The sequence below is a fragment of the Solanum dulcamara genome, chromosome 12, assembly GCF_947179165.1.
Source record: "Solanum dulcamara chromosome 12, daSolDulc1.2, whole genome shotgun sequence".
In the NCBI taxonomy this organism is placed as follows: domain Eukaryota; kingdom Viridiplantae; phylum Streptophyta; class Magnoliopsida; order Solanales; family Solanaceae; genus Solanum; species Solanum dulcamara.
In genome coordinates, this window is record NC_077248.1 from 14,125,079 (window position 1) to 14,149,471 (window position 24,393).

General features: G+C 35.6%; 2 protein-coding genes across 4 annotated transcripts; one reads left to right on the forward strand and one right to left on the reverse strand.

The window, feature by feature from the left end:
• The first annotated feature begins 12,875 nt into the window (after positions 1-12,875).
• LOC129876824 (mechanosensitive ion channel protein 6-like) lies at positions 12,876-18,967 on the forward strand. Its single transcript, XM_055952311.1, has 5 exons — positions 12,876-15,095; positions 15,831-15,954; positions 16,239-16,532; positions 18,340-18,542; positions 18,679-18,967. The coding sequence occupies exons 1-5, from the start codon at positions 13,075-13,077 to the stop codon at positions 18,965-18,967; spliced, it is 2,931 nt and encodes a 976-aa protein (XP_055808286.1). The 5' UTR covers positions 12,876-13,074.
• On the reverse strand, positions 18,485-22,935 carry LOC129876825 (pentatricopeptide repeat-containing protein At2g17033). Of its 3 annotated transcripts, XR_008763419.1 has the most exons (4): positions 22,537-22,935; positions 21,007-22,287; positions 20,270-20,563; positions 18,485-19,208 (listed from the first exon to the last, which is right to left on the reverse strand). XR_008763419.1 is itself a non-coding variant. In XM_055952313.1 (2 exons), the coding sequence occupies exons 1-2, from the start codon at positions 22,819-22,821 to the stop codon at positions 21,193-21,195; spliced, it is 1,380 nt and encodes a 459-aa protein (XP_055808288.1). In that variant the 5' UTR covers positions 22,822-22,935; the 3' UTR covers positions 20,923-21,192. The 3 variants fall into 3 exon arrangements, 1 of the variants encoding a protein (XP_055808288.1); XR_008763420.1 differs by lacking the exon at positions 20,270-20,563; XM_055952313.1 differs by lacking the exons at positions 18,485-19,208; positions 20,270-20,563 and having other exon boundaries at positions 20,923-22,287.
• Positions 22,936-24,393: the final 1,458 nt, after the last annotated feature.

The window sequence follows — 24,393 nt, forward strand, 5'->3', positions numbered from 1 at the left end:
TTAAATTTTTAAATTTTTCTTTATAATTATTTTAATTATTATTAGGTTTCTCCTTCACACCTATAAATACCCACCTTATTTCATCATTTTGTTCATTAAGCTTTCTCAAGAAACTCTTCTCTTTATACATTCATTTACTCATTCTCAAAATATAATTTTAGTTCTTAGTAGTTTATAAATACTATTCTGGTGATTCATATACTCCGGGTAGTACACAAAATGCTCCAACAAGGAAAAAAGGCTAGGATTCAAGAGTATTCATTAAGTCCTTCGATTCTGAGTAACTCTTCGAATTCCAGGTATGTAAGGTTTCAATGAGAGTATTCATTCCACTCTCATGTCTAAAGTATTTTGATTATATGATAAATTATGTTTATTTTCTTTAAGCTTTACTCTAAATTATGTGGATGTTTATCCATGGGTTTTTCTACCCATGTAGTTCAAAACTATTTTTCCTCCGCTTTAAACGTTTTCCCCGCCTGTTAGGGGTAGGTATAAACCTGCATTCATCTTCTTCGATCTTTTCAACTAAATCTCTTGATTTCAAGTAAGATTTTCTTATGGGTAATTCTTATTTCTACTTAATAGCATGAATCATGGTTAAACTAATGATTATTAATCTATTTTGATGCAAAATAATTTCATATGTATGAATTGATGGTTTGAAATTATTTTCTCTATTTATCTCTTTAAAGATTCTTGAAATTCATGGTGGGTTGTTTAAATCATGATTTTTTTATTGATAAATTTCAAAGTATTTATACATAATTTCATTTTCATACATGCTTGAAAGTTGAAGTGATTTTGAACCCACCTAGTTTTACTATGTTTTCAATGAAGTTTGACTTGAAAACTTTGACTTCAAATAAATGTTTATGAAAGCAATATCTATTATAAAAAGGGAGTCTTATGAAATGAAAGAATGATGAAATGATATAAATGATAAATTCTTTATGCAAAAAGGATAATTCTTGCATATTTGAATTACCAAAGGTTTTAATGAGCTATTCTATCGAATATGATGTTTTGAATTCTCAAGCTATATGTTATGACTATTTTGAAGTATTAAACTATTCCGTGGGATTGACTTAGCACCGAATGGGTTATTGAGGTGGGATTCGATAAGGGAATCCTAGTAGCAACCATTTGTCTCATTAACTATGTGCCAACATAGGAGCCCTTGTAGGCTTAGGCTAATGGATCCATGAAATCCCTTAAAGTTAAAGTTAAAGAAATGAATGGAGTTGACGGAGTTCTACCCAGCAAGTAGTCTCACCGGCCAACATAGGGGGTTATGTTGGATTCCATGTAATAGCTCGCATGTTCTTAAATGTCGGTTATGGTCATTTTCCCACAAAATGAATATTTTAAAGGATATCTATATGATTGATTATGCATGCATTGCATTATGTTTCATATTACATAAATGTTTTAATGTTTCCTTAATGTTCATGCATGCTTACATACTTAGTACATTCAAAGTACTAACGCATACTCTTTTTCCTACATGATATCACCATGTAGGGACCGGTGCTCCTCCACGTGGCTAATTGAGGTTTTATTTGAAGACTACTTTTGGTGAGTTCCCATGTTCTGGGAACAATACTCCTTTATCTTTCTAGCTTATGATATGTTGAGATCTTTAGACACTTACTATGGCATTTCTTTCTATTGTGATTGAGGGTGAGCTAGGGACTTGTCTTAACCCTGTTAAATCTAAAAGTTAGAGGTATTGTTGGACATAAGTAAGTTGAAGATCTACTATTATGACTTCTTCTTGTTTATTTATTGTCATTACCTATGAAAGACTAAAAGAATTTTAAGAGTCTTGTTTGAGGTACTTTTGGATTTCGCATTCACCATTCACGTCTAGGCCATAGGCTTGCATCGTGACATGTCATTTGGAGGAGAGGATGAAGGAGATGTTTATATGCATGAGTTGATCAAAATTTGGCTAGAAGAGTGAGCAATTTCAGTTTCTGGTGTAGGGTTATTCATCGGAATTTAAGAATAAGTATTAGGTTCAGACATGTGAGGTTTCCCTGAGGAGGATGTATCAACAGACATACTTGGAATGAGAAAAGAGAAAAAGGAAAATTGTTTTGTTTTTCTAGGGTTTGGACTTGAAGATTTTGATTTGAAGAAGAAAGAGAGAGAGAAAGAGAGAGAGAAAACTAGAGTAGAATGAACAAGAATTTGAACAAGGTGGGGGTTATAATAAGAATGAAGAGAGGTGTCTGGTCCCTATGGGTAGCGTCTCTTGGGTGACCAGTTTGAAAAGACAGTGGATTAGAAAAAGGGTTAGTGACACATGGCAGTTTTACTAATTCTAGAAAGTAATTCAAAATTAGTATAGAGAATGCTAACTTGTGAGTACGGACCTGGTCCTTCTCAAGTTTTGAATGTCGATTGTTTAGATCTGTCCTGCCATTTGTCATTTACTTCCCTTCATTTGATAAATCATGGGTGTATACATACACAGGTATAAAACTAAATTTTGACCCCTTGTGTATAATAAAAGTATGGATACATGTGCCCTGAATCTAGCCAATAAAGGGAGTGATTAGATCACTTAGTTGGTCAGTTTGGTTTGATCATTCCAAGATTTAAGCGATTCTTTTCAAACTGATCTCTGCTCAAAGCCTTTGTGAAGATATTAGTAATCTGATCTTTCATTTTGCAAAACTCCACACATATATTCCCTTTCTCGACATTATCTCTTAGAAAATGATGTCTCATATCGATATGATTTGTTCTCTTATGTTGGAATGGATTCTTGGCTATGTTAAGAGAACTTGTATTTTCACACATCAATGGAATGGTATCAGTTAATACTCTAAAGTCCTCTAACTGTTGTTTGATCCATAATAATTAAGCACAGCAAGAGACCGCTGCAACATTCTCAGCTTCTGCTGTGGATAGAGCAACTGAGTTTTGTTTCTTAGTTCCCTAAGAGTTCAAGGAGGATCCTAGAAAGTGAGTCATTTCTGATGTACTTTTCTTATCAACTAGGTACCCTACGTAATCTGCATCAGCATATCCTACCAAGTTGAAAGAATCTCTAGACGGATAGTACATGACTAAGTCCTTAGTTACTTTTAAGTACCTTAGTATCCTCTTTGCAGACTTCAGATGGGATTCTTTCGGACAGGCCTGAAACCTTGCACACATTGCCACACTAAGTATAATATCTGGCCTACTAGTTGTCAGATATAATAAAGACCCAATAATTCCTCTGTACATGGTTTTATTAATTGCAAGACCAGTTTCATTAGCATCGAGTTTTGAGTTGGTTCCCATAGGAGTATCAATTAGCTTTGATTCTGTCATGTGGAAACTCTTCACGAGATCTTTGATGTACTTCTCTTGGCATATAAAAGTACTATGTGGTGATTGCTTTATTTTCAACCCCAAAAAGAAAGTTAATTCCCCCATCATGCTCATTTCAAATTCACTCGACATGAGGGTAGCAAAGTCCTTGCACAAAGAACTTGAGGTAGCTCCGAATATGATATCATCCATATAGATTTGAACTATCCACGGATCTCTTTCTCTTGCCTTCAAGAAGAGTGTGTTATCAATCTTCCCTCTTTTGAATCTATTGTCAAGTAGAAATTTTGACAACGTTTTATACCAGGCCCTGGGCCTATTTTAGTCCATAAAGTGTTTTATCAAGCTTGAGCACATGATTTGCCTGATCAACATCTTCAAATCCAGGAGGTTGTATGACATATACTTCTTCTTTCAAGAGCCCATTCAATAATGCACTCTTGACATCCATCTGAAACAACATGAATTCTATAAAAGTAGCAAATGCAATCAAAATTCTAATTGCCTCCATTCGGGCAACAGCAGCAAATATTTTATCATAGTCGATCCCTTCTTCTTGATTGTATCTCTAAACTACTAACCTTAATTTGTTCCTAGTTATCACTCAATTTTCATCCGTCTTATTTTTGTACACCCATCTGGTTTCTATAATGGTTCTGTCAGAGGGATGAGGGACCAGGTGCCATACTTTGCTTCTTTTAAATTGATGAAGTTCTTCTTGCATGTAGTTTACCTAATTTGCATCCTTCAGTGCTTCATTCACATTTTTGGGCTCTATGGTAGATAGAATTGCTGAAAAAGCCACTAGATTTCTAGTCTTAGATCTGATATGTATTCCAGAATCCAATGATGAGACAAGATTATCCAAGGGATGAGAGGACCGATGCTTCCACCCTGGATGATTTTGTGGCTGTTGATCAGTAGCAGCATTTGTCCCTTCGTCATCAGACAAAGTCCCTTCAAGTTGGGCTTGACTATTCTCCCCAGTGTTTGTGGGCTGAACTGGTTCCTTTTCTCCTTGAGTTGAACTAGATCCCTCATCTGGTTCCTTGACTTCATTGGTCTTATAATTATTTTCAGTATCATGAGCTTGGGCTTCATCATTTGCAACAACATTGTCTCTCTGAATCTAAAAAAGCTCTCCAATCTAGAATCATCTTTATCTCTAAGATTCTCTATTTTTCCAGCTTCGTCAAAAATAATATGGACATTTTCTTCAATGCACAATGTCCTCTTGTTGTACACTCTGTAGGCTTTGCTGGAAGAAGAGTAACCAACAAATATCCCTTTATTACTTTTGGGATCAAATTCACCCAGATCATCCTTCCCATTGTTTAGCACAAAGAACTTGCACCCAAAAGCCCTAAGATAACTTAGCTTAGGCTTTCGATTGTTCAGCAATTCATATGGAGTTTTATTGAGTATTGACCTGATCATGTATCGATTGATTACATATCAAGCAGTGTTCACTGCTTCAGCCCAGAAATTCTCTAGAAGTTCAGAATCTATCAGCATAGTTCTTGTAATATCAACCAGGGTCCTATTCTTTCTTTCAACGACTCCATTTTGTTATGGAGCCCTAGGTGCTGAGAAGTTGTGATGTATACCCTATTTTGCATAGAAGCTTTTGACCCTTGCATTTTCAAACTCTGCTTCATGATCTGACCTGATCATTGATATCTTGTTATTTATTTTAGTTTGGATCATTTTTGCAAATGTTATCAATACATCAGCAGTCTCATTCTTGGCTTGTAGGAACATTGTCCAGGTGAACCTTGAGAAATCATCAACAATGACAAATATGTACTCCTTCCCTCCTCGACTTTATATCTTGAATGGTCCACATATATTCGTGTGTATGAGTTTAAGAGGTCTAGTGGTGCTTACCTCTTTTTTTGTTTAAAGGAGGTCCTGGTTTGCTTCCCTTTGATGCATGTATCACATACTCCGTTGTCTACAAAGTTTACCTTTGGAAGCCCGCGAACCAGGTCCCTTATTACAAATTTATTCAATAAGGATGAACTAACGTGCCCCAGCCTCTTGTGCCACAACTCTGTACTTTCATCTTGAACTCTAAGACATACATATTAAATTGTCTCTTTGAGTAGAGTTCAAATCAACCACATACATGTTCTTGCATCGTTTTGCAGTTAAGATTACTTCCTGCAATGAAAAATTTGTGACAATACATTTTTTAGACAAAAATCTAACTTCATTTTCTTTATCACAGAGTTGAGACACGCTGAGCAAGCTATACTTTAACCCATTCACATAGTACACATCTTCGATTGAATGCTCCAGTGATTTTCTAATTCTTCCAATGCCAAGAATATAACCCTTTTTTCCATTTCCAAATGACACACTTCCACGCCTTGAGAGAGAGGAAATTTTCAGTCCTTCTAGTCATATGCTTTGAGCAACTACTAACCATAAACCAGCACTGACTGCTTCCTCCGGACTTTCCCTGCACGAAAGTTACTGATTAGGTTTGGGACCCATCTAAGTTTGAGCTCCTAATATGCAGATAGTGGTGTAATTAAAGCTTTTCTAGTCAAGTAAGGGGGCATCAGCTTTCTCATTTTTATGTTGGGACCATGTGCCTTTTTCTGATTGTCTTTATGCTGAAAGTAATTGAGAAGAGCCAAGCCCCGACACAGCGATGGGAATGCGAGGGACCCCATCCATAATCCATATTAGCATACATTGCATACATAAGGTAAAGAATACGATAAGGAAAAGTGGAAGTAATAATCTCAAAGGGTATGAGACTAAGGGATAAAATCAACCAATCAACGCCCGTATGGACTACACCACATTATCATCTAAACATGCCTCTAGTTTAAACCCTTGACGAGGGCTTAGGACAAGCCCCTAGCTCACTCTAACAATAGAAGAAAGTGAAGACAATAGTAAACATGAATAAAAGTCTTGTCCTCGATAGAATGAGGACTCACCAACTTCTTTAAAATCTAAAAAAATCTCTAGTCACGAGTAGGATGATCGCGAGCATCATCCGACCCTACATTATGAGACAATATAGGCAAAATATACGCTAGTATGTTTGAATGTACTAAGTATGTGAGGTATGCATGAACAAGTAAAATAACGTAACCAATATTCCAAAATATACATGACCAATCATAATAAACATGAGTAAAGCTTAAAAGCAATTTAAATCATAAGAAACTCTTGGTCAATGCATATCATAAAACTTTATATAAACTCATAACTTGACATCTCATAACTTTAACTCCAACTTGTGTGGGATAGGACCTTTCACTGATAACTAAGAACAAGCGAGCTATTACATAAAATCTGATGACTTCTATATCGAGACAGGTCGATGACTCCTGCATCAAAACAGGGGAGGCTACCTTGCCAGGGCATACTCCAAAAGTAACTCAACTATGCTATATGTGGATCCACTAGCTAGGACATGAAGGCAACCTACATGGACAACGTATTTTGGGACTTTAGATTGCTACTAGGATTCCTTAAGGTAGCGAATTGTGTTACTGGACCGAACTCCACCTATAAGCCCTCTCGGTGCTTAGTCAACATCCCAACGAAAACTCATAAACATAGTCATAACATAGTAGGGAAAGATAGTAATTGCCTATCAATCTATTTTTAAAACATATTAGGAATAACTCATTTACTTGGTGATTCATAAGAATCAATAATTTTTGTGAGAATTGTCATTATCACCATCTTTAAACATCTTTTGATCTTAACTCTAATCATCATAACTTTAACTATAGAATCATAAATCTCAACTTTAACTCATATAAAACTTTCATTGAAAATCATTTAACTCATGATCAACTAATAAACTCATCTTAACTTCAGAATCATAGCTTGAAAATATAGCTTTATGCATGAGCATCTATAATTCAACTTGAAACCATGCAATTCATATGAGAAGGTGCATATAAAGATCATTGATAACATTTAAAAATAAAATCAAACCAACCCAATGTAATTCATCAAAACTAGGGTTCATAATCAATTAAAAATTGAATGAAAACTTGAGCAATCTTTGAGACTTCATGGGTGAAAAAGCCCATGAATCAATCCCCACATACCTTGGTTGAATTCACTAAGAATTGAAGAAGAATTCTTGTAGAAATCTGAAAATCCTAGCTTTAGCTTGAAGAGGAAACCTTGAGAGACTTTATTCTTTCCTTAGAAGTTTTTAGGAGAATGAATTGAATAGCAGGGGAATTTGAAGGATTGAATATTTATAGACTTTGAACTTGGCCATAAAAGGTCTACGTTCATTGAACTAAACTTGGGAAAAGACACAATTGTCCTTTATTAAAATATAAAAGTTGACCCTACAGATCCTCTTTTACGGGTCGTCTATGTATTGACAAGTTGTATAAACGACTCATCCTGTAGGTCTAAGAAAAGTATTAAAAATCAAGTCTCTAAAGTTTGAGAACGGGAAAGGTTTACGGCCCGTCATCTTGTCTATGGTTCGTTCTGTTGGCTCGTCCTCCAAGTCCAAAAAACCTATAAATTACAAATCTCTAAAGTTTTGTGACGGGTGATTCTTACGACCCGTCATAGCTTCTACGAGCCATCATGTCAAGTCGAAGACTTGACCTTGAGGGACTTTTGGAACTTAGCCTCAGAACTCTTCTTACGAGTTATGTCTATGGATTGTCTAAGTGAGAAAGGATCATCAACATGAGTTGTAAGACCTCCCTTTTAGGTTGTTCATGACTACCAATAATGACTCCCTCTACAACTCGTTTCTACGGGTCATGTAAACTCCTACGACTTGTAGAGACAGTCGTAAACTTGGGTTCAGTGCAAGATTTGTGAATTTTCTCCTTGGTTCCGACTTTTCAACTTACGGGATTTTACAGATACTAACCCTCTTCACCCCTTTACTTCCAACACCTCTATTACAAGACTTGAGCCTAAGCAATATCTCTATTGCACACTACACAACCACTTCTTAGTTAATGTAGACTTTTCTAGCTACTTCAAAGCTAAATCTAGCAATGAAGTTAAAGTGACACAATACGAGGAGAAATAATCAATATTCCTTTATATCACAGAAACTAATTTTACAATATTACAGATAAGACTCAAACAACAAAGAAACAAGAAAAGATATCTCTTGAACGACTTTATTAGGTCCCGTGCTGCTTTGGTGAGGTTGTCTTTTTCTTGAGAAAACACACAGAGCCATCTTTTGATTGTTAGTTCTTAGAGAATCAAAATGTCAAGCAAACTTTGTTGTCCAAGGTTTGAGTATTAATGTTGGAGATACTCATCCTAGGTTTCTTATGATTGGTTGTTAGGTGTGCTGCCTCTACTGTTTCTACCAACCACAACACAGGGTGGAAGCCTTATAGCTAGCCAGTCTGTTTGAAATTTTACTTACTCATGGGACTAGGTCTGTGTATCAGATCTCATAGTTTGTTAATCTTCAAAACTTTGAAATAACACCTTCTTTAGGTGGTCATTTTTTCTTTCAGCATTTTCTTCTTTGTGTTCAAGAAGCTATCCTAGATAGAAGCTTTTGGGTTGTATGTGGAGCTTGTAGACCCCGAGCAATGTTTTCAAGGGAATGGTTCCCTTCACTCCTGATTTTCCTTGGTATAACACACTTCTGCTTTTTATATCTTAACAAGCAAATCTTTTCATTCAGTCATAGGTCTTTTGTTTTCTTCTCTCTCAATGTGTTATTACATCATCAAAAGGAAAGAGTCTGGTCCATTAGTTGTAGGACTATATATTCTTTTTCCATGTACTCTGCTGGTGTTACCTAGCAATGAGCTTTGCTACAGGCGAGTTGCGGGCATGGTTGAAGAGTGTTTTACCTAAGCACAAGCACCAATGGTATACCACTAGTGGGCCTATTTTACCTACGCACAACCACAAGCACTAGTGGTTTACCATTACCAAAATCACTGTACTCATTATAGTTTAAGTGATGAGGAAAAAAAAAGACTACACAAGCAAAGGTTGTGACCACTAGGACAACTGGGTTCATCCAGATTGGAGCAACTCTCAAAGTTCATTATGAAACACTCCGTGTAATCAAAACTCATTCAAGGCTTTAAAAGAAATTCTTTGTAACTCAAGTGGACTGAACTAAGCACTACATTGGTGATCCGAACCATAATGAAAACAACAATGTCAGTTGCTCTCTTCCACTTTTATTAATTATTATATTTGTTTACTCTTCTAATCTGCAGGAAAGTCGCTTGCATAAAGCGACAGTCGATTGGTATATTATCTTAGAAAAATAGATTAATTCACCCTCTTCTTGAATTTCACTATAATTAGAACAATAACTTATATAATAATGACATTATGAGTCTTTTGTATTAAATTTGTAATTGGAATTGTAGAGTGTGTTTAGCTAAACTTATAAGTTGGTCAAATTAGCTTATAAATATTTTTGGCTTATTTATGTGTTTGGTAAACATCAAAATACCTATAAGTCAAAAGTCGTAAGTTGATTATACCCAACTTGTGGTTTTTTAGCTTATAAGTATTTTGTGTTTGATGAACCTTTTATGATTTCTGCCTTTACTATCTCTCTATTCTATTTTCACAATTCATCTTTTTAGAGGTTTTTCTACGGCGAACATTAGGGTGAATAAGGACATGTACAGAGCCAAGACTTGAATAAAGACATTAGGTAGGGACTTTAAACCATTCTCATTTGTGATGGAGTTACCAAAAACTTGGCTATTTGTAAATAAATAGAGTCGTCACCTAATTTTTACGGAATTAGAAAATCATTTTTTTTGAAAAGGTATTTATGATACCCTTATTTTAAAAATCAAAGAATAGGTAAAGGGTCCGGCATTTTTCCGATGAAGGTGTTAGACATTTGGGAAAAATCCGTAAATGCAATTTACTGGCACATTTAAAATATTTTGTGGCTTAAAAAAGTGTAACTTATTTGTAAAGGAAATTTTGAAAGGACTTGCATGAAAGAAAATGTTGAGCACTTAATTATTTCTATTACTAATAAATTACTTGTGTGTAGAAGTGTTAAATGAATTGAGTTATAGCTCGCATTTTAGCTTATCTCATTTCAATTTTAGTTCATTTTAGCCTAAGTAATTTTTAAACAAATTTTATTTTATTTACTAACTCAACTCATTTTAACTCGTTCAAATTCACTTTTCTTCATTTAACACATGTACTCACAAGTAGGGTTGTGCATTATTTGGATTAAATCGAAAAATCAAATCAAATTAAATTAAATTTTAATTTGGATTGTTTTTTTGATTTTTTGGTTTGATTTCGAATTAAAATGTACTTTTTTGGTTTTTTGGTTTGGCTTCGGATGTAGAAAAATAAAAACCAAAAAAACCAAATTATTATTATATATATATATATATTATATTACTAATTACATATATAATATTTAGGTTAAAAATTAAAGTTATAATCAATCAATTTCATCCTCCTTTTCTTAGTTTGATGATTTTTATTAGGGTTAGTAATTTATCGTACTAGGACTAAGCATAATTCACCGGCCATTCTTATATCCCTAAATTATAGATATTAGGTTATAATATTTTTAAACTAGAGTTAATTTCATTGAAAGTTTCATTATGATTTAGTTTAGATTTTATGTTTGGAAATCTATTGGTATAATTTAAGTTATTTTATTTTAAAGTTTTACTTGTGACTTATATTAGAAAGTATATTTAAGAGATTTAATATTGTTACTTCTCCTTGTATGTAATTTTTATTATATTTAGCATGCAAATATAAATTTGATTATGCTATTAATTATTGACATAACCGAATAATCGAACCGAAAAAAACCGAACCAAAGCAATTTTTTTTGTTTAAATTGAATTACACTTTTCCAAAATCGAAAATCAAAAAACCGAAATCAAATAACACAAAACCAAATCGAAAAATCGAATGCACATCCCTACTCACAAGTAATTTAGTTATAACTTATAAAAGGATTGTCAAAATACTTGATAACTCTTTGTAGGACTGCTTATCAAGCAGATTGGGCGGATAATTTTACTTAACGATTTGGCCTATCAAATATTAATTTTTTAAATTTCCTAATTTGCTAGCCAACCTACAAGATATCGGTTGGTTCAGTAACGGATTAGCAATTATCTGAACCTCTAATTAATTTTTATGGTACATTTTTTTTCGATGAACGCACCTTACAAAATAGATGACTTCTTTTTACTATTTTAAATGTAGTGAGACAAGGGCTTCTTTTCGCCTTTACCTCTTTTAATGTTTTTTTGAGTTTGCTGACTTGCTCTTTATTCTTGAAGGTAAAATGTATAATTATAGAAAAGTAAATAAGTTTTTCTGGCTTTACGGCTTTAGCCTTTCGAAGTTAGGACTAAGAAAGGAAAATATATAATTACTCTAATATATTATGGTAAAATATTAAATGAGCTAATATACCTAAAATAAAAGTGTAAGTATGGTAATTCTTAATGGGTTGACGGTTTATCCGATAAGAAAATTGAATAATCCACCCCCACACCAATAAGTCGTTAATTATAAAATTTTAATCCATTTCCCAACGATTTATTCGATAACCCAATATCAATAAGCCAATAAGCTAATTTTGTAATTGAATTATCGGTTATGGTTCAATTTTAAACACCTGACTCTTTGGGCTTCAATTGCTTTTGTTCGAAAATCCACAAATTTAAGAGAAAGCAAACAATTGCTTCGTTCAACTAGCAATTATTTTTCTTACTTTTATCTATTCAATATTTAAAATATTTCCTTATTTTTAACTCCAAAACTTTTCAAAACCTCTCCTTATTTTTTTAGTTCTTCCATTCTAAATCTTTACCTTTATTTTTTATTCTCTATATCTTTTCAGAATCCAAGTATTTATTAATTAAAAACTAAATAAATATAATTACAAAGTTTATATAATATGGAATACACTTACGGGGGATAAAAAAGTTAACATTTCACTTAGAGACTTCATGCTTTTATAATCCTGAAAAAAAGAAATAAACATACTTTTATAATGGTAAAAAATACAGTTACGGGGAATAAATTGATTATTTCTCTTCAATTTATTTTAATTTACTAGTTGAAATAAAACAACACGTACTTCAAAACCAAGCACTTAAAAAGAATCACCCATAAGATTAAAATCATATTTGTGTAGGCTATATAAGTGCTTAGTTTTGAAAATATTACATATTATAAGTTTATAACTTCAAGCATTATATGTTGAAATTGAATTATTACTAAATATAAAAATGTGTCTTTCTTTTTTAAATTGACTTAAAAGAAAAATGTGTCATGTAAATTAAAATAGAGTAGCATTCTTTTCTATGCGTTGATGTGACATGATAACTTTTAGGTTAAGATTTGAACGTGAACTAGAAAACCTAGCTCATGTGCTGCAAGCCAAAAAGCAAACTTGTTGCATGGTAAAGAAAAGAAAGAAAAAAAAACTTGGCTAATTAATCTCCTTATTTATCGTTACATATCCCATCTGTCCTGGGAGTATTTACCGTGATTCTCTTTATTTTTGTTCCATGCCAATACCATAATTAATCAATACAAAGAAAACCATTATTTTTTACATCTTTCAACACATACACAAACTTATATACCCCTTCCTCCAATATAGGAATATAACGTTTACCAATTGCAGCACATCCCATGACTGAAGGATTCATCCACAAACATGTTCTTTTCAAGTTGAAGGATTAGAGGAAATTAAACCTCAAGAATACATAGGAATTAGAAATCATGGATCAACTTTCTTCATCTCTCAAGAAATCATTAACACCTCATGGTTCTTATAAGAAGGTTTCCACTGCCCACAATATCGAAAATCAACCCATACTCGCTCACAGAAGCCCGGAAGCCCCGTCTGCTTCCTCCTCCATCAACTCCTCGTTGACGACAAGATCCTCCTTTGATCTGAATGACCGACGAGAGGTCATTGTCAAGATCGACGGTGGAGAAAAAAACAATGGAAACGAACATAATATGTTATGGCACGAGCCAAGTTACGAATTTTGGAGAGAAGAAATGAATAACGGGCCCCAAAACAACGGCCCGAATACATTCCAGCGTGGCAAGGACATGCCTGAGGATCCACCCTCCAGATTAATTGGACAGTTCTTGAATAAACAAAGAGCTGTTGGATGTGAAATGACATTGGACATGGATATGGAGATGGACGAGCTGAGGAATCATCCAAAACCTGAAAATGATCACAGCGCTGCTGGATCCAGTCCCCTAATAAATTTCCCCCCTGATTACAAACACAATCATAATCATACAACGTCAAGAGAACTTAGAGTTTCATTTCAGGCTCCGTCACCATCTAGTAACGTGGTTGACATCGAGCCTGACCAACCTTATAATAATGATTCATCGAGCGATGAAGAGGGTGGTGAAACTAGTGATGCAACACCCAATGAGCAAAAGTATCTTAATCGAAGGAGGACCATAAACATGAATAATTCTCCAGATGATACTAATAACAGCAACAATACATATTACACTCCTAAAAATGGTGTTGGTGATACTGATCAGGTGCTAAGGTGCACTTCGTTTCAAAAGAGAGCGAACATATTAGGGAGAGCAAAGACAAAATCAAGGCTAATTGACCCGCAGCCTGACATACCTGAGAGGAAATCAGGAAAAATTGGAAAATCAGGTCAATTAAAATCTGGACTATTAGGAAGAACTTCTGGGATGCTAAAGCCACCAGAGGAGGAAGACGATGATCCATTATTCGATGAAGATCTTCCAGATGAATTTAAAAAGGACAAACTTGATTGCTGGACGCTGTTACAATGGATAAGTCTTATTGTAATTGTTACAGCTTTAATCTGCACACTTATTATCCCTATATTGAAGAGAAGAATATTAAGAGGACTTCATTTGTGGAAATGGTTAGTTTTGGTTCTTGTTTTAATATGTGGGAGATTGTTATCAGGATGGGTAATTCGGTTAGTTGTGTTCTTTATTGAGAGGAATTTTCTATTGCGGAAAAGGGTACTATATTTCGTTTATGGTGTTAGAAAGCCTGTTCAGAATTGTCTTTGGTTAGGGTTGGTTTTAATTGCTTGGCATTCCATGTTTGATCAGAAAGTTGATACGACTAATAAGTTCTTGGGGTACATCAACAAACTGATGATATGTATGCTAATTGGGACAATGTTATGGTTGGTGAAAACTCTCATGGTTAAAGTCCTAGCATCTTCATTTCATGTTAGTACTTTCTTCGATCGAATTCAAGAGTCATTGTTCAATCAGTATGTGATTGAGACATTATCAGGTCCTCCTATGCTTGAAATCCACCGATCTCAAGAAGAAGAGGACAGAACACTGGCTGAAGTTTGGAAGCTACAGAATATTGCAGGGGCACAGTTGCCACCAGAACTTAGGCCTCCACTTGCTCCTCGATACAGTAGTAAGGGTGCAAGTGTTAATGGTGGGCAAACACCAACACCAAAACCATCAAGAACAGTAAGTATCGCCATTTCTGGTATTTCTGGTCCCTTGTCAAAAAATCCAGATGAACCAAATCAAGGAATATCCATTGATCATCTGCATAAGTTGAATCCCAAGAATATTTCAGCTTGGAATATGAAGAGATTGATTAAAATAGTAAGATATGGGGTAATATCTACGTTAGATGAGCAAATACTCGATACCAAAAGAGAAGATGACTCTACTACACAGATAAGAAGTGAATATGAGGCCAAAGTTGCTGCCAGGAAAATATTCAGAAATGTTGCTAAGCCTAGGTCCAAGTAAGTAATTTCATAATTTCCCAGTTACATCTAATTAATCCAAATCATTTTTCTAGAACCAGAAGACATCGAACTTCGTAGAGGTTAAACTTGAGGTAACAGATCACTTTATTTTACTAGTTTTTGAAGACTTTAAAGAGCAAAACCTTCTCTTATTTTGCTGTGAGGATGTGATAAGTAGATCTTTTTTTTTGGCTGAAAAGAGAAAGGAATATGGCCTCACAAACAAAGAAAAAAACAAAAAAGAGGAGAAAAGGGAAAAACCAACCAGATCATTCGCAGCATCGCCATATTCATCAAGTTTCCTAGCTTGTCCTACTTCTTCCCCTCATCTTGTGCTAACACAGACAACAGAAAAGAAGACAGTATAGAAAGATACATATCAGTAATTTTCCTCAGTCAGTAATTTTCCTCAGCTTGTTATCCTTTTACGTTTCTTTCTTGTTAAATAATAGTACCTAATTTATGGATAACCATTTCATAGTCCTGAATCATTTCCAATTTTGGGATTACTACTGCTGTAGTGCATACCAATATACAGCTTTGGCTTAGCCAGCCACCTGGTGTAGTGAGACTTCCATAATCTTAATTCTTAATGGTTTGATTAATTACACCTTTCCATATCTTTTGATAGACCTACTTGCTATGTCAGACAAAAGGATCATATACTTGAAAAGCAGTCAGCTGGTCATATCACTTCAGTAAATTTAATCCCAAACTTTGTTCTTCTAACAGGTTCATCTATCTGAAGGACTTAAGTAGCTTCTTGCGAGATGATGAAGCTCTGAAGACTATGAATCTTGTGGAAGGATCACCGGACAGAGAAAAGATCAGTAAAGCATCACTCAAGAACTGGGTGGTAAGAAATGATCATAGAAGCAATGGATTTAACTTCCAAATCACTTTAAAGGAAATTACCCCCAATCAGTGGAACTAATATAACCTGGAAATAAGACAAGGACCCTTCAACAAGATGTTAAATTGCACTGATTGTATGCCAGTGGATACAAGATATATCCGCAAGGAGTTTAACTGTACCTTTTCTATCATTAATTCTTGATGAAGTTGAGCACATACCCTTGTGATCTTATCAAATTGCAGACACAAATAGGAGTATCAAATAACTATCCTTAATTTTTGTAGGTGAATGCATTTAGAGAACGAAGAGCTCTAGCTTTGACGCTAAATGATACAAAAACAGCAGTGAACAAACTTCATCAGATGGTGAATGTTTTAGTCAGCATCATCATTTTAGTCATCTGCCTTGTGATTTTAGGGATCGCAACCAGCAAGTTCTTGCTCTTCGTCAGCTCTCAAGTCGTTGTTGTGGCATTTGTATTTGGAAACACATGCAAAACCATATTTGAATCTATCATTTTCTTATTTGTGATGCATCCATTTGATGTGGGTGACCGATGTGAGATTGATGGAGTTCAGGTATATAGCATACTTTCTTTGATCTTTTTTCTAATTTGTTATGTCTATTCAACCATAATAATATGACAGTGTTCGATAGGTCATATAACTTAAGAAAGAAAGACTTTTGACATACCATTAGCACCATTAGAGCCTGTGTTCTTAAACGTGTCATAACAATTCTATGGTTATATGAGCATGCCATTAAGGATAAAAGGGGAAGTTTAACGTTAAAAACTTTCCAAATATAAAAAAGTGTCATTCTTTTTAGATCATACTTATGTATCATATAAAATGGAAGAGAGTGGGAATATTATTGTTAAGCCATTTTGGATTAGCTTATAAGTTGCTTATAAGCTGTTTTCAACTTTTTGAGTGTTTGGCTGGCCAATTTAAAGCCATTTTGTGCTTAAACAATAACAACAACAACAACAACATACCCAGTGAAATCCCACAAGTGGGATCTAGGGAGGGTAAGATGTACGCAGACCTTACCACTACCTAATGCAGATAGAGAGGTTGTTTCTGAAAGATCCTTGGCTCAAAAGTCACAGTCCCAATTAAGAGAGAAAAACATACAATATATATAGCATAATGGCAAAAAAAGCGATCCAAATTTTACAAGACAAGAACAATAACGATAGCAAAGTAATGTGATTATCAAAGGAAACAACAACACAACTATAAAGGCATGCCTAGACTTACGACCCCCCTAAACCGACATACGGCAACACATCATTCTATCCCAACTAGCCTTCCACCCTAATCCGCAACCTCCACTCATTTCTATCTAAGGTCATGTCCTCGGTGATATGGAGTAGCGTCATATCTTGTCTAATCACCTCTCTCCAATACTTTTTCGATCTGCCCCTACCCCTCCGCATAACCCCCAACTCCAACCGCTCAAACCTCCTAACTGGGGCGTTGACACCCCTCCTCTGCACATGCCCAAACCATCTCAGTCTCGCTTCTCTCATCTTGTCTGCCACAGGTGCCATTCCACCTTCTCCCGAATAACCTCATTCCTAATCTTATCACTCCTAGTATGTCCACACATCCATCTCAACATCCTCATCTCCGCAACATGCATCTTCTGAACATGAGAGTTTTTTACTGTCAAGCACTCCACTCCATATAACAACGTTGGTCAAACCATCTCAGTTTTGCTTCTCTCATCTTGTGCTTAAAATAAGCCCAAAAAAATAATTAGGTTTGTTTGGCTTAACTTTACTAATTTCAGCTTATAAGCCAAAAAAAAATTAGTTGGGCTGCCCCAACTTATTTTTTTTAGCTTATAAGTTGTTTTCAGCTTATAAGCTGCTTAAAATAAGTTAAGTCAAACAAGCACTTAGGGGTCGTTTGGTAGAGTGTATAAAAATAATGCTAGATAGAGTGTATTAGGAATTGCTTGCATTAGTAATGTTTGTATAAGTTATGCTTGCATTAATTATAGATAAAATATTTCTTATGCATTGATTGGTTTAATGTATTAAAAATAGCATGCATTGCATAAAAATATTTATTTACAAAAATATCAACAATTATGGTGGAAAAGATGTAAAAAGAATTTTGAGGGGTAATTGGGTCTTTAATCATGCTAATGCATGCATTAAATCCCCTTGCATTACTAATACCTAGAAATTCATGGTATTAGCAATTCACAATAGAATGTATAACTAATGCATAACATGAAAAAGTGTACCAAACAAAGTCCTATTAATACACCTAATTAATGCATGCATTAATTTTGCTAATACACTCTACCAAACGACCCCTTAGTGTATTTATGTGTTTAGTAAGGCCTGACTTATATATTTTCGATTTTCAGATGATTGTCGAAGAGATGAATATTTTAACTACCGTATTTCTGAGATTTGACAACCAAAAGATAATATATCCAAATAGTACTCTTTTAACACGACCTGTTGGCAATTACTACCGTAGTCCTGATATGGGAGACTCGGTTGATTTTACGGTCCACATTTCTACACCAGCAGAGAAAATTGCTGCTATGAAACAAAGAATGATCAGGTATATGTTTGTTCTTGTCATCCAATATAATCTTTTATCACCACTATGAGTACTTTGCGGCTAGTATGTAGAACCAGGAAGATTTAAACAAGTATAAGTTATGATTGGACATAACATTTGTGGCTTTCTATTGCAGTTATATTGAGAGCAGGAAGGACCACTGGTATCCCTCTCCTTCGGTTGTATTGATGAACCTAGAAGATCTAAACAGGGTGAAATTGTCTGTATGGATCAGACATAGAATTAATCATCAGGACATGGGAGAGAGATGGAACAGACGAGCTCAATTGGTTGAGGAGATGGTTAAAATTTTCAAAGAGTTCGACATTGAGTACCGACTGTATCCCATTGACATCAATGTTCGTGGTATGCCTCCCATTACCTCCAACAGGGTTCCCTCAACTTGGCCTACTTCCGGGAATTAAGCAAGAAAATCTAATAGGAATTGGCTCGCAGATGCTCCAATTTCTTGAGGCAAGAGTTTTATTTTTGATGTTCTTTTATTAGAATAGGACATTTAAGCCACGGGGTTTTTGGTGTCCTACCCTTGATGGTCTAGGCAGAAGTTGTTTTCCACTTTTGAAGTACACAAGGTTTCTATAATTAGCAGTTTTTCCCTTCTAACATAGGCAGAATCAGGATTTGCGATACAAAGTACCACTTCATCTGCATAGTGAAATGGAAGTAAAATCAGTATAAATACATATACTATAAAATAGCATGCAATTATATAAAGAGCTTGAACCGAAAGTAGTGAGTGTGTCTCTATATGCTATCGAGGATGCACATCTATCCACGCCTATTATACCTGCTACGAAGTTACACAGCTATCCATGCCTATTATACCTGCAATGAAGTTACACATCTATCCATGCCTATTATACCTGCTACTAAGTTACACATCTATCCCTGCCTACAAAAGATGAATATATCAATCAAAGGGAGATAACAAGGATATTTTTATAATGTGGAATGAAAATGGATTACAACAACGTACAGTTCGTGGTGGATTGGGATCAAGTAGGATTGTAATATTGGAGGATTCACCTACAGATGAGCCCATAAAGCAGTTTTTCCCTTCTAACATAGGCAGATTCAGGATTTGCGGTACAAAGTACCACTTCATCCACATAGCGATAATGGAAGTAAAATCAGTATATAAATACCCATACTGTTTTTTTTATATAAAAATCATGCAATTATATAAAAGAGTTTGAACCGAAAGTAGTGAGTGTGTCTCTATATGCTATCGAGGATGCACATCTATCCATGCCTATTATACCTGCTACGAAGATACACATCTATCCCTGCCTACAAAAGATGAATATATTGATCAAGAGGAGAAAACAAGGATATTTTTGTAATGTGGAATGAAAATGGATTACAACAACGCACAATTCGGGATGGATTGAGATCAAGTAGGATTGTAATATTGGAGGATTCACCTATAGACGAGTCCATAAAGTGCAACATTTCTTGTAATGATAAATTTAATAGGAACAGGCTTTAGCTAAATTACTTTGAAGTGAGATTCTTTTAATTAATAGTAAGCTAGCAAGTCCCCTTAAATGACTATCACCTTTGCAAGAAAGAAGTGGTTAGTTGAGTGAATTGCATTCAGTTGCCTGAATTCTTTGAGTACATGGATTCTTTCCACCTACTGATCATTGATCTTATATTTATTATCATACCACAAATAAAATAAAGGGACATAACTTCCTGCTGACCTTGCTTAAAATCTGCGGCTGGACAACAGAAATACTGAAGCACTCACAGAATTATTGTTCGTGTTGGAGCTACATCATTATTGCCTCATGCTGTGGAAGGGCAAGCTTGTTGTCTGATACTTGTTGGAGAGGTTCCTACTTCTTGACCCAAAGAACTTGTAAATACTCCTTGGTCCACCGATGGTCTCGCAAATCTTGCAGAATGGTTGATGTTGAATTATTGCTGACAGGTATTTGGATACCCTCATGAGACAGAATGACTACATTTTTGCTACCTAACGTTTCCCAACGGAGCTGTAGAAATTGTAATGTGATTGGTTAGGTAGAGCAATCTATGCTGCAAATAGGTTTTGCCTTCATGTTTGTCTTCCACTATTATGAATAATTACCAAACAAGGACCTTGATCTTTAAGAATTTGCTCATAAAGCCTGCGACAGTAAGGACTTCATATATTGCTTACACAGGATATCTTGCAACAATTTGTTTCTCTATTTTGGGTGATAAACACTATGATTGCTTACTTCTGAGCTGCGTTGAACTGCTTATGCAGCTCGATTTGTTTGTTGGACTTCTATGCAGGAGTTTTGCAATTGTGAAACACAGGTAATTTAGGCCAATAACCAAATATTAAATGCCAGAACAGCTCACAATATTCAGCAAAATTTTAGATGCTTCAATAGCTGAGGATAATTGTTCAGCCAAAAGCGACATGCTTCAACAATTAATGATGATTTACCTTTCTTATCAGCTGTCTCACTAGTGTAACAGAAAAATGTATGTTTGAGCATATCAGATGATCGTGCTTCTACTCAATCATAACCAACTGGTTTGATAAGGATCAATCCAATTCAACCTCTTCTGCTTCTTCTTGTAGTCTTTTGCGATATCATCTTTATTTATTAATCATCTAGACTTGTGGCTGTCAGGACATCCTTTCATGTATAGTGGCATTATAATTTGATAACCACTCCATGAAACTTTTTCCCTTAGAAATGAAACATCCAATGTTCTTCCTATCAACCCTGAGTGGACATCCAATCCGCAGCAGTATTTCCTTGATCAACCGTTTCACAGGGGAATCTCCTCTAACAACACTGTGTTTTCCTGCTCCACACACCACTATGATTTCACATGGAAGAACACGATTTTCAGCAAGAAACTTGCATTGAAGCTGATGAAACCATTGTAATATGATCACATAAGCAGAGGTCAAATGCATCCCATGCAAGTCCAGCTTCAACTCTGAAGGCTTCCACTGCATTCTCTCCACCAAAACCGAGGATCCAACCAATATCTTCACCAAAACCGCTTCATTCTCATCCAGATTGCCCATTAACTCTTCCAGAGAAACAGGGACGCTCTTCGGATCTTGCAGTAATAGACTAATTGTTGGGCAAGAATTCAAAACTGAATTGTAAGTCCTAATAGAAAACGGAACACCTGAAGCTTCAATTTTTTGGAGCGACGAAACCACTTCTGACAGCTCATTGTGAGATCCAAATGAATTAAGCACCATATTTGAGCTAACCGTATCTAATTGTAATCCCATACTCTCCATTTCAACTACAATCCTTTTCATATCTCTTAAGTATCCTGATTTCCCATATGAATAAACTAGAGCCCTAAATTCAAACTTTGACAATTTCAGTCCTAATTCCTTCATCTCTTCCATTAATTCCTCAGCTTGACGCGGCAATCCAATAAGACAAAATCCTTCAACCATTGAGGTATACCCTCGTTGCTTCAAATAAACAGACGAGGAACACAAGAGAACCAGCTTCAATTTTGTACAAAAATCCAAAACGCCTCTCTCCGATTTGTGCTTAGATTGTGAAAGGATTAATTGAGAGTAGAAACTGCACAAATCTCGTTCTCGGCTTCCCAATTTAGATACCGTTTCAGCAACTAGGGTTTCAGCTTCGTCAAATCTCTTTAGCTTGTAAAGCAATGCAACCAAGTCCGCCACTAGTTTCGAGTTCCAATCAAACCATGACGCTTCACTGATTTCCAAATACAACTGGAAATAACAGTTAACCTTGCATTTAATCAGACTTATCGCAAAAATAATAATAATAATACAGTAGTATGACAAATTGAAACACATAATAATACAGCTGGAAACAAACAATTTGCTTCGCAATGAGTCACACTTGGCGGTGATCAGTTAGTAGGAAAAATTGAAACACATAACTGCCAATAAACATTCTGCTTCGCAATGAATCAATGAAAAGGACAAACTGAAATACATGATAACAGAGAGACGTACGGGGAGGGCAAGAGAACAGAGGCGATGATGAGAGGTGGTAGTAGGAGATAGAAGGTGAGATAGAGTACTGAGAGCGACGTGCTTGGAAGATGAGCCAACGAATTTGCGAAGTAAGCGGCGGGTAGCGGAGAGATCGTCGGAGTTGGTGGCGATAAGGGTGGAGAGAAAGCGGTCGCCTTGTTTGCTCAGTGAGCACCGAGGACCTGGCCGTGGATGGCAGTTCCAGAGGCTTAGTCGGTGACTTAACGGCGGCGCCGGCGCAGGAAGTAGGAGACTTCCAATCATCTCAAGAGATTAGGAATTAATCAACCAATTAGCTATCTTCCTATCACAATTTTAAATGTATTGCAGTTGCTTTGGTGACAACTTTTGCTACTGCATTTACACACAGCAGATACCTCTGCATAATGTTATATTTTTACAGAAAAAAAATTGATTCATGAAGTGATCTTGTTATATTCCCTTTGTGTCTGTTGATGTGACAATTAAAATTTTGAGAATCAAAAGTTTAACTTTGATCATGATTTTGTGCATGAAAATTATATATTTAAAAATTACTTAAAAAGTATTATAAATCATAATAATTGATAATTAAAAATATTTTTAAAATATATAAAAAATAGTCAAAGAAAAACTTATTTAAATCTTAAAATTTAAAAGATGCCACATAAATTGAAATGAAAGCAATAAATTTTTATATCCAACAAACTTTACATTGTGAAAGATCAATATAATTAGGATTTCTCCATCCTTAATAAGGTCTCGAAATTGAAATTTTAAAATCAAAAAAATATTTGCGAAGAAGACTTTCTTTTAGGATCCTCAACTTTTATATCTATATTTATTATCTTTTTGTTTATACTTCTATATACTCCCTTTGTTACATATTAGTTCCTCTATTGAATATTAGTTGAATTTGTGAAGCCGTCTGTAACACCCCTCAAAATATTTCCCTAGATTTCAAACCCTTCTTGTATACGGGTAGGGTCGAACTCGAGTATTGAGGAGCGTATGCATGAGTTGAGATGAGTCTTTGAGAATTTGAGCAGTATTAGAGGTGAGGTGGGGTCATGAAGGACCCCTAAGATCAAATTAAATCCAAAAGATTCGTCGTGGCTAAGTTTAGGATGAGTTCGTAAAAGGGTCGACTTGTAACGACCCTATCTTTTGAAGGACGTCAATCTGGGTGGCCCACAACCTATCAAATTAAAGGTCGTCGAGTCTTCTTTCCAATGCCACCAAGAACGTAAATTTTAGAGTTCGGAGTCAAAAGATATGACGATCCTACGATGAACTAGCACGGCAGAAATTTCATTTTTGGCCTGGGTTGCAACTGCTGGGGAAATGGCCTTGGCGCTGTAAGGGCGCGACGCGCCACTATCGCGCCAGAAACATGCCTCAGTAGTTTGGTCCTTGGCGCGACGCGCCACTAAAAGTTGTGCAGGGTTTTTCAGGCCAAATTTCCAGAACCCAGAAAATATGGCCTTGGCGCTGTAAGGGCGCGACGCGCCACTATCGCGCCAGAAACATGCCTCAGTAGTTTGGCCTCTGGCGCGGAGCGCCACTACGAGGTGTGCAGGTTTTAGGCGTATTCAGCCTGGCGCTGCAATGGCGCGACGCGCCACTATCGCGCCAGGTGCGTTTTTAGCCTATTTTCAGAACTTTGAGGAGGGGTAATTTGGGAACTTACCCAAGTTATATATGTATTACCCTTGGTCATTTTGGGATCAAAATTTCCAACTCTCTCTCTCTCTAAAAGCCCTACAAGTTCCTCTCTCCCTCTCTCTTCTTCATCTTCTTCTTCTTTTCCATTCTCAACAATGAATTGTCCCAAGAGCTTCTAGATTTGAGTCCTCC

Excerpts from the sequence above, each read along its gene's own strand:
- LOC129876824 (XM_055952311.1), top strand. The coding sequence starts at position 13,075 with ATGGATCAACTTTCTTCATCTCTCAAGAAATCATTAACACCTCATGGT. Across the intron at positions 15,955-16,238 it reads CATCACTCAAGAACTGGGTG|GTGAATGCATTTAGAGAACG; the intron begins GTAAGAAATGAT and ends TAATTTTTGTAG. Across the intron at positions 16,533-18,339 it reads GTGAGATTGATGGAGTTCAG|ATGATTGTCGAAGAGATGAA; the intron begins GTATATAGCATA and ends TTCGATTTTCAG.
- LOC129876825 (XM_055952313.1), bottom strand. The coding sequence starts at position 22,821 with ATGATTGGAAGTCTCCTACTTCCTGCGCCGGCGCCGCCGTTAAGTCAC. Across the intron at positions 22,288-22,536 it reads TCTGTTCTCTTGCCCTCCCC|TTGTATTTGGAAATCAGTGA; the intron begins GTACGTCTCTCT and ends TGTTATTTCCAG.